The sequence below is a fragment of the Olea europaea genome, chromosome 1 (assembly GCF_002742605.1).
Source record: "Olea europaea var. sylvestris chromosome 1, O_europaea_v1, whole genome shotgun sequence".
Taxonomy (NCBI): domain Eukaryota; kingdom Viridiplantae; phylum Streptophyta; class Magnoliopsida; order Lamiales; family Oleaceae; genus Olea; species Olea europaea.
Window position 1 is genome coordinate 21,113,092 of NC_036237.1, and position 11,407 is coordinate 21,124,498.

At 36.0% G+C, this 11,407-nt stretch overlaps 1 protein-coding gene across 1 annotated transcript; it reads right to left on the reverse strand.

The window, feature by feature from the left end:
* Positions 1–8,099: 8,099 nt before the first annotated feature.
* Positions 8,100–11,401, reverse strand: LOC111397041 (quinone oxidoreductase). The gene is made up of 5 exons (XM_023023727.1): positions 11,291–11,401; positions 11,023–11,164; positions 10,201–10,427; positions 9,038–9,295; positions 8,100–8,601 (listed from the first exon to the last, which is right to left on the reverse strand). The coding sequence occupies exons 1-5, from the start codon at positions 11,330–11,332 to the stop codon at positions 8,287–8,289; spliced, it is 984 nt and encodes a 327-aa protein (XP_022879495.1). The 5' UTR covers positions 11,333–11,401; the 3' UTR covers positions 8,100–8,286.
* Positions 11,402–11,407: the final 6 nt, after the last annotated feature.

Here is an 11,407-nt window from a genome sequence, read left to right on the forward strand (position 1 = left end):
TCATAATGCTAAGATTAAGGCCGTTGCTTTTACGAATACACTCGAGAATTCCAAATTAACATCACCAAGAGTGCAAAAAGATATCGTGAGTGCTATTACTTCTGAATGTCTACATGTGATTATCAAATATGTTCGTGATAGTTTCTTCTCAATTCTAGTTTATGAATCTCAAAACATTTCAGTGAAGGAGCAAAAGTTAGTTGTCGTTCGTTATGTGAAGAATGGGTGTGTATTGGAACATTTTATTGGTATCATTCATGTTTCAAGTACTACAGTTGCCTCACTTAAGGCTGTAATTGATCAATTATTCTCAATACATAGCTTAAACATATCTAATTTGAGAGGTCAAGGATATAATGGAGCTAGTAACATGCAATGTGAGTATAATGGCCTCAAAGCACTTTTTTTTGGAAGAAAACCCAAGTGCTCATTACATTCATTGCTTTGCTCATCAACTACAACTTATTCTTGTAGCTGTGGCATAGAAACATCCAAAGTTTGAAACTTTCTTTACTGCAGTACACAATTTGGTGAATATTGTTGAGTGATCAGCTAAATGGCGTGATCTTATTCGAGAGAATCAAATATTGAAAATTCTTGAATCACTTAGTATTAGTGAAATATAAAGCGGATGAGGTCTCAATCAAGAAATTACACTTCAGTGTTTTGGTGATATACGTTGGGGCTCTCACTATAGTTGTTTAATTAACATAATTATCATGTTTCCAACCATAGTCGACGTTATTGAGATGATTGCTACTGACAATACAAGTATCGGAACAAGATGTGATGCGTGTATTTTATTGGAGTTGATGTTAAGATTTTAATTTGCATTTAATCTACATTTTATGAAAAAGATTTTAGGAATTACAAATGAATTGTTGAGAGCATTACAAAGAAAAGATCAAGATACTGTCAATGTTATAAGATTGGTGCAAATATGCAAAAGTCCAGCTCCAAACCATGAGGCATGATGGATGTGATTTTTTTTTTTTTGGACTGGTTTGTTCATTCTGTGAAACTCACAAGATCATTGTTTCCAATATGGATGATATGTTCGTAACTCTAGGTTGTTCACGACGTGAGATAGTGACAAATTTGCATAATCTTTTTTGTGCGGAAATGTTTGATGCCATCATTGATATACAACCTTAAGAGTTGAATGATCATTTTTTTGAGGCAAACAGTGACTTGCACCTTTGTGTTGCGTGTTTGTCTTCAAATAATTCATTTGTTGATTTTAACAAGATCAAAGTGATGCTATTATATCAGTATTATCCGATAGATTTTAATGCAACAGATATCTCAAAAAATTGATGATCAATTAGTTACATATATTCTTGATATGCGCACTTCCGAAGACTTTGAAGGATTATAAGGCATTAGTGATCATGCACAAAAGTTTTTTGCGAAAAATAAATATGAGGTGTATCTATTAGTCTACAAGTTTGTGACATTAGTTTTAGTTCTTGCTGTGGCTACTGCTACAATCGAGAAAGGATTTTCTGCGATGACTTGCGTCAAAAATCGTCTATGCAATCGAATCGGAGATCAATGGTCGAATGATAGTTTGATTGTATACCTTGAGAAAGATATTTTTAACAAAATCGAAAATGATGTAATTATTGAACGTTATTAAAGTATGAGAACACGTAGTGAACAATTGTAATAAGAAATCTCTTCCTTCAATTTTTCATCACTTTTTTTGAAAATTTGATTGTGGCTCCTTAAATTAAAATGTCTACATACGCCCCAGACGAATTAGCCAATCAAAATCAGTTATTTGTATGTATTCTCTTATCTACAAAATATTAATTCAATCAACTCTCGGTACTCCTTTGGAATTAACAAGTTTTGATCACAAGTTTGTCACATTTCTCAGATCTCATTGCATAATTTATGTTTTAAAGGAGGTCTTATATGCTAATTTGTCCTTTTTGAAGGTATGTTGTATCCGAAAATAATTCCTTACATATTTGCCCAAATAGCTTTAGAATGCAACTACTAAAGTTCTTTAGGTTGTCGATGACTAGAAGTGGCTTTGCTTGAATGAATCAAGATTCGTATCAGAAGTATAAAGATTTGTAAGATAGAAGAGGTGTAGAGATGTTGTGGGTGATGTAAGTAGGTACTAAGAAATAAATGCACTTTTAAGTATTTGAGATGTTTTAGAATTATAGGCTTTGGAGATTAGGTTGTCGATGACTAGAAGTGGCTTTGCTTGAATGAATCAAGATTCGTATCAGAAGTATAAAGATTTGTAAGATAGAAGAGGTGTAGAGATGTTGTGGGTGATGTAAGTAGGTACTAAGAAATAAATGCACTTTTAAGTATTTGAGATGTTTTAGAATTATAGGCTTTGGAGATAACTGATTCAGTTTGTTCGATTGTGATTGTTAGGGTTTGAATGATATTATTCTAGATGATGACATATATGGCATTGTACTTAGATATTGATTGCAACTACTTTTTCAAGTGAGAGTTCGAAGTCTCAACAAGTTTTTTGTACAATTTGTATTTCAATAACATGACATATTGCTCATAGTTCTGTATCTTTGGTTGTTTGTTTTGATTTTAGTTGAAGAAGACGTTTTACTAATATTAATATTTTAGTTAAATGTAAAGTTAGAAAAAAGTTCAAAGTATTTCACGAGGATAAATATTAGTGGATGATTCACAGTGATATATTTTATTTGATTTTATTCTTGTCAATTTAAGTAAATTTTTATACGATTAAAAATATAATATAAAACAAAATTTTAAAGCGAATAGATAAAGCATGTATCTAGGAGCAATTGTTTTACGAATTTTAAGCAAAAATATGACTGTTATGCAGATAAATTTTATTTCTTTATCTAACTTCTATTAAAAAGCTCAACGAGTTGCTACTGTTGATGAAACAGTAAATGAATCCCAATTTACTGTACAAGAGAGAAGAAAATGAAGTCATTTTTGTCTATATATTTTTCCTACTTTTCATTGAAGTTCTTTTTTTCCTTCTTCTTTCTTACGTCCATCCCGATTTTTGCTCCTTATTTTTGACGACCATACTAGGCAATCATACTCCTTATTTTCAGGTACAACAATTTCTATTGATTGATTTACACAGTTGAAGAAGGGTATGAATTTAAATATCTCTTTCTACTCCCCTTTCTTCTCGAAAAATTGTTTTGCTGGTTGTAATGGTCAGTAGTTTTTTCTTTGTATTTTTTTTATGTAATTGATTTAGATTTTGTTCCAAGTTGTATAAAAAATGCATATTTTCCTTTCCACCTTCTTGTTTAGGCTGTATAATTAATTATTTTCTTAGAAAGTATTGCTTGATCTTAGTTGGGTAAATTGACGTTAATTTGGTAAATTCATTTTTGTTGAAATACAGAGAAAGTATTGCTTTAGTGTGATCTTTGATGTTAATTTGGTGAATTCATTTTTGTTGGAATACCAAATATTTAGTTTTGCTAATTTTATTGTGGATGCTTAAAAAAAATTAAAAAAATTGCTCTAGACTGTGGGAAGTAACTTCGCACTTCGTGGGAGCAAAGTGCGGAGTTGCTTCCACAAAGTTTTTCACCAATGTCAAGGTATCTTCAAACTTTTCGGATACTCCGCATGCACTGAGCTACGATTTTGTTCCCCATTTCTCTTTCTTTTTTAATCTCTTTGGTTTTCTTAAATTCGAACTATTTGATTTTTTATTTTTTTTATTTTACCTTTGATATATATATATATATATATATTCCTACATAATAAACAAACAAGAAAATAGTTTAACAAAAAAAAAAAAATCTCTCCGCACAGCTCGGAAAGATCACTTGATCTCTCCGCACAGTGGGAAGTAACTCTGCACTTTATTCAAGGAACGATGTCTCCAAAAATATTGCCTCTTCCTTTATTCAAGGAACGAGGTCTCCAAAAATATATCACCTCTTCCTTTATTTAAGGAACGAGAACTCCAAAATACTACATTTGATAATAAGATGATCACGAGCTAAGGCTCGCCTTCAATAAATAAGAAAACCACAAGCTTGCCTCGATGGGCGAGGACTTATGAGCCTGCCTTTGATTAATAAGAAATTCAAAAGCTAATGTGCGATGAATGATAAAAATCTCCTTTATTAATCAAGATTTGATATTTGGCTGAGCAAGATTTTTTTATGTTTGCCCCATAAATAATTTTGGGCAATTAGAATGATTAATAGAGCCTTTGAATGAGAGAGTTTCAAGCTTGGCAATTTATCAAATACTGAACGTGCAGTTGCAAAAATAACTCTTGACATGACTTGGATGTTGCTTAAGCACCATAACACGTCATATAATATCTATCACCAATTCAACCTTTGATTGCTATCGCTAAAGATATCAAACAACTAGGGTGCGTCCGTGCGACTGTGATATTACACTAAATCTATAATCCACTTCTCGAACCCCCAAAATTTCATAGCAAGATTTGCACAAACAATAATACATTTTCCAACCAAGCATGGGCCCCTTTTGTAGTGTCTCAACAACCGTAACCGAAGGTCGAAGAGCCAAATGGTTGTCTCAAATACTTTAGAAAAATAAATCATTGCAGCCGAACTCGCATGACCCAAAAAGGGAGCCCAAAAGAAACCTTCAAGCACTTATTATGGGAAGATCACATAACTCATAGTTTTAAAGATCACATTTCATAAATAACAAACTCAATCAAATATTTCAAAAATCAGGTGATAAATAAATTTATTAAATATTAAATTATAATATAATATCCATTAATTATTTTCACACATGCCATCCACCTCATCCTATCACCCCATTACACCACCTTTCCTCCACCCCTCCGCCAGAGATGGCTATCATCTCCGACAACCACTCCGGCAACGGTTCCAGCGACCACTCCGGTGGCTGCTCCGACAACTATTCCGGCGATCACCCCAATAAACTACTCCGACGACCACTCCAGCAAACTGCTCCAATGACCACTCCGACGCCTACTCCAGTAACTATTCCAAGCACTACTTCGACTCGCCAATAGAAAAATCTTCAAAATTTGAAAACAATTTCTCTCTCTACACCCCACTATTGAAAAATCTCCAAAAAAACTGTGGTGGTCGTAATGGTGCGTTGTAAGTGATCAGATTTGCACATGTGATATCTGTAACCATACTTGTGTCATATGTGACTATTTGTGACCAAATTTGTATTTAGTTTGACTCTATGTGACATGCCAATCTCAAGTCACAACTGGTCACGATCAATACAAAATTGGTCACAAATAGTCACAACAAACACATACTTGGTTGTATAGGATCACCACAAACAAATCTGCACACACCACATACATGTGATTAACTGTGACCAATTTTGTCTTCGGTGTGACTAACTGTGATAAAAATTATATTCAGGGTGACTGTCTGTGACCAGATCAATATCAAGTCACAACCCACCATCACCACCAAAAAACAACAGATCAGAAAATCATCGCACCCCCAACACCACCATGAGCACCACTGTATCTATACCACTGTCTCCCATAATTACCACCACCACAACACCCGAAAAATTGCCACAACACCACTGCACAAAGCACTCACAGCACACCACCACCATCTCCTCTATCTCCAACTACACGACACCACCACCGACACGACGCCACCAAAAAAAATCCATAAATCTGTTGCCGCCACCACAGCACACTACCATAGTTTGATGTGAAGAAGTTATTGGCTACTATTTTCTGATCTGCTGCAGCATTTTAGGTAAAATGATAGGGGCAGAAACGTAAAATGGCATTCGTACAAGGGAATGGGCTGAGAATGAATTGGACATTTGGATTCCTGAGTCTGTTCCCAGTCCCTTGTTTTGTAAAATAGATTCCCACAAACAACTTTCCAGTTGGACTTCCCAATGTCAAAATCACAGGATTTCCCAATCAACTTCCCCACACAGCCCTCCAAAAAAAGGATTGGACCAGCCATTCCTCGATACCCAATGAACCCCCAAACAAAACCAAAGATGATAGACTGTCGTGTTTTTCTGCCATTATTTTCCTGCTTTGCTCGTTACATGGGCAACAATTTTCTGCAATTAACTCTCTCGATAATGTTTCTTCTCCAGATTCTTTGATCTAATTTTCAAACAAAGAATGAGCGAGAGATGTTAAGTTTGCAAAATCACCACAAAATCACTGCAAAATGCTGCTGGAGTGGAGTGGTGATAGATATACAAAATGTATATAGTGAGAGAGAGAGTGAAAATGAGACAAATAGAGAGAGAAAAATGCAGTGTCGGTGTGGATAGTTGTTAGGGATTGGATGGGTTGAATTATTGGTGTAATATTAGTTTAATATAATATTAAAATAATAATGTATAATTAACACTTGAGAACTGAAAGTTAAACTTAATCCCCTTCCCTTTGAAAACTGATTTTAAACTCTAGGTTTGCACGTAATTTTCCCACTTATTATTTTGTGAACCTATTGGGCTAGAATTTGAAAAAGAATATTTAGTCGCTTAATGGGCCAACCCAACCCAACAAGAAAGTAGAAAAGGACACGTGAACCAGCCAGAAAATATGGAGAAATTGAGTAGCAATAAAGCTGAAATAAGTATAATTTACTTGCAAAAGCCTGTCAAGCACGCCTCTATCAATCCTTGTCTCAATCAAATCCTTAACACTAAGTTGTCTCAATCAAATCCTTAACACTAAGCCGATGGACAAAAGTGAGAACCTGTAGTATACTATCGGGGCTGCTGCTTGGTAATGCCGGCGATTGCTTTAGCGGCGTTCTGGAGGTCATGAAATGCGAGGCTGGTCTCGTTTGGTGCTAGGGAATGAAATAGCCGCCTAAATCAAGGTGGTGCCGATAGTTGCTCGACCGCTTAATGGCGATGGAAACTAAATTTTGACTGAAACTTTTCATCAAATAATTGGAGGGGAAAGAACTATTTCACAACTCATAGCACCAACCCAAGAAATCTTCTCTCTTTGAACCCCTTCCATCCAAGCTTCATAACAGAAATCAATTGTGGACTCATTGGACTTTAGGTTGTTGTTGAGGGAATTATTGTTACTGTCGTTGGGATTGTTGATTCATTTGATGAGGAATTTTTTTGGTTTCTATATTTCTTGATCTTGTGTTGTCGTCAAAATGTTACCAAAAATCACTCAAAGAATTGCGTGTTTTCTTTGTTCATATAACCCTCCCCCAGTAACTATATCTTCATGCCATTTTCTTCTTCTTCTTTGAGTCCTAGAAAATGTTCCAAGAAAACTTGCTTCACGTGGCTGATTTTTGAAATGTGGTACCGAAAACTTTCTTTTTCAGATTTGTTGCCTCCATTTTTCATGGAACAAATATGGCCGGTTCTTCAACCCTTTAGCCGGAAATAGCCATTTTCATGGCTAAAACCATCGTCAGATAATTCCTTTGTTCAAGGAAATCTTCAATAGCGATTCTTTTCTTCTTAAGTGGCTGGCTGTGTGACCCATTTTGGTGGAAGGAAACTCTGTACTTCAGTCGGACAAACTGCCTAATCTTTCGGTCCTCTTCCTTTTTCTTTGGCTGTATTTTGATAGGCCTTTTCCAACGTGAGTTCTTCGTGGTTAATCGTACCGTTTTCCACAGACGACGTCAATCCGTTGATATCCAAAAATGGCTCCAACAAATGCCCCGACCTCGTCCCTTCCAAACTTGCACATATAACACCCCGTCAAGAGGCAAAGATGGTCAAATGAGAAAAAGGTCCGATGACCGTTTGCACTCGACAATCAAGTCCATGGCCAGGCGAAAATAAATATATAGAATGCAATAGTATGAAAATCGGGAGATTTGGTTAGAGTGTTAAGCCCTACCTTAATTATCAGAATGAGTCCATATATATAGAGAAATGTGAGTGAAATGGACCAAATGGGTTAGTAGGATTAAGTCTGAGCCCAATAAAAAGGTGATTATATAAGCATAATTATAGGCACCTTGACAGGTGCCTCGACTGGACTTCTTCGGGCTTTGATGGCGCTTCAGCTGGCCTGTTTAGAGCCTCGACTTTGGGTCCCAACTCTAATGGGCCTCGCCTGGGTCCAATAAGATGACCCAATATGGGATGATAATTTATAGGTGTAACACAAAGTTTTACTGATCCTGGATTCATTCAAAAATCTAAATCATGTCCCAATCAAAGACTAGACTCATACATGACAAGGATTCAAAGGAACAAAGCAACACGACAGAGAATAAAACATGGAACTTTTAGTCAAGAAACAGAAAAGAGCATCACATTCACTTGCTCCTTGAACAAACAAGATACTCAACATCCATCTGGTATCAGTATGACAGATCCAGAGGTTTTTCGACTCTCGAGATCAGCATGTGCTTGTGCTGCCTGTGATAAAGAGTATGTATGATTTACACGGGCCTTCAGAACACCGGATGCAACATTAGCAAATAACTCTCCAGCAGTTTCCAGCAATTCTTCCCGAGTCGCGGTGTATTGCATCAAGCTAGGCCTTGTCAAGAACAGCGATTTTACTGCAAGAGCTGACAATGGAACGGGGTCTGGCGTACCAGATGACTGCCCAAAATTCACCATGCATCCTCGGAGCTTTAAGCATGCCAACGATCCCTAGTTACATAATTCCAGGTTAAAGATGAGGAAAAATAATTGGAAGTGCATTAGATCAAATTCAGGCATAATTTCTATGTATCTGCTGTGTGATGAGTAAGCTACAAGACTGATAATTTTTGTTTCTTTTGTTTTCAGCGAAAAAATATTGAAGAACCAGCTTGACAATTAGGATACAGGTATGCATGACATTGGTTGATCAAGATAGTTCAGAAGTGGTTGTCATAACATAGCCGGAGAGACTTCAATTTTGTACTCAGTAAATGTAAATCAATGGTTAGTATATCCATGCCTATATATATATATATATATATACCACTTGAAAAAGACATAATTAAACACTGCAAAAAAGGTTCTGCTACTGCACCCCTTTTTTCTTTTTTCTGTTTGATTATCATTTACAACTGTTTTCTAAAGAGCCCAATATCGATTATACCTCAAAAGTGTCTTTTCCAACTGAATCATAGACAACTTCAACTCCTTCTCCTGATGTTATCTCGTTTACCCGAGTTACGAAATCTTCTTCCTTGTATATTATGACATGGTGACAACCATCATCTTTGGCTTGAGCTGCTTTCTCTTTAGTTGAGACAGTTCCAATGACCGTGGCACCAAGGGCCTTTGCCCATTGGCACAGCAAAGATCCAACTCCACCCGCTGCTGCCTGAACAAGGACCGTGTGTCCTGGTTCAACCTGTGCCACAATACAAATTTGTCATAGTTTGAAGGTAAATTAAATAATGCACCTAAACTTGTTCATCATACAAACTATAAGATCAAAAAGAAAATCGTGGAATCCAAGTATAATATTAAACAAAAATCTACAAAAAGACAAAGAAAAAGAAAATGAAAACAGAAGAAAAGCAGTGCCAAGTAACATAATCTGTGACAGGACACATAAAGTTTGTATTTCTCACATAGTTCCACTTTGAAATAGCCCCGCTAAAAGCAAGTACAGTTTATTTACTGAATTTATGCTCGCTCACTGCCTAAACAAAATAGAGGCATGAAGAATAGGAGGAAAATTGCAATGTGCTGGTTCGAGAAAATGACTAAGAATCCTTGTGCCAGTGGTTCAAATCCACTTCTAATTTGGAAATTCAAGTGAAAGAGTAAGCCAAAATATGTGAGCACTGAGAAGGTATGATTCAGTAACCAATGTCTGTTAGTTTAAAATTAGATAGATGATTAAGCAAAAGAAAGTGGTTCTACTTGATCTTCAGAAGTCAAACACATTATCTGTTGAAGAAATCAATCTCACTGAACAAAAAATTGCATCATGAAAGAAAACTGGTATCACAGTTGTCCTTACAGCCATGTGTCCACATCAAAATTGCAGGATCCTTGTCAAAATAAATAACTAGGATAATAATGAATTAGCTATTATGTAACAGTCGCATCAAGATAATGATTATAATTCAACAGGTCCATAGAGTTAATAGCTGCGCATCGAGAGATGAAAGATAAAGCTTCTATACATTGATACATAAATATTTGGTACACACTCTAATAAGTGGCAGTAACAATATGCCCTCTGGACCAACAAGTCCTGGACGAAAATGGAAAATTGTGGATGTAATGACATATTTTAAGACTTACTTTGAAGCAGCGGCGAAGTAAGAATTGGGCGGTCATTCCCTTAAGCATGATAGATGCGGCTACGGTAGGATCGATAGAAGGAGGAACAGGAACCACTTTTTCTGCAGGAAGGATCTGCTCTTCAGCATATGCACCCATTGGATTACCAGCATAAGCAACAAGATCTCCAACTTTTCTTCCAGTTATTCCAGGACCTACTGCTGTTACCACACCAACTGCCTCCATACCTGCATCGAAATTTTATATTAAGTTTTAGTCATCAAGCGAATTAAACATTTTAGTTCCTTTTAGTAATAAAGAATGCATTAACAAAGAGAGCCATGCCTTAAAGAGTAGATGCAATATGCTGTAAAGCTAAAATACATAACATATCGTTTCAGCTTGTTGATATTTGATTCACTGTGAACCCTCGGTTTTGACTTCAGAATGCATGCAAATGGTATTGATATATTAAGAAAATTCAAAGAGAACTAACAACAATCACTTAACAGATAAATAAGGATACTGAAACTGAAAGTAAAAAAACTTTCCAGATTTTACTGATTACCAGCTCACGTGAGGCTATACCATGAAAAACCCATCAAATTGTCAACATAAAGAATCAATGTTCCAGTTTCATTCTAAGAGTTGTCATTGAATATCTCTGACGCGTTCAGTAGAGGTGTAGACATAAGAGAAGTCAATGAAATACTAATTTTCACTTTAATAAAATTCAGAGGGATTTATTCTAAATCATCCTCGAATATTACCATGCCAAGGGCACTGCAGTACAAGAATTTCACATTAACATATGACTGAAAAAGAAAGGAAACAAAATCGAACCTGGTGTAAAGGGCATTGCAGAAGCCTTGTAAACCCCTTTCCGAAAATATACATCAATAAAATTAAGCCCAATGGCCTTATTCTTCACTCTGATTTCTCCATCCTTTGGCTCCCCGATTTCCACATCCTCCCATTTTAAGACCTATCATCAAAAGGATCGAAATTCGATGCATAACATAACAAACCCAAAATTCCCATATTCCTCAATCACATACGCGATCAAAAAACCCTACAAAATTACCACAAAATGAGGGGAAAAATGGAATACCTCTGGACCACCATGTTCGTGGACCCTAATCGCTTTGACCATTTTCAGTGCTGCTGTTGGCGAAGCGCAGAGAAGTCTTGTTTCTGCTCTGTTTTTTATAATAAGTGCAAAAGGGAT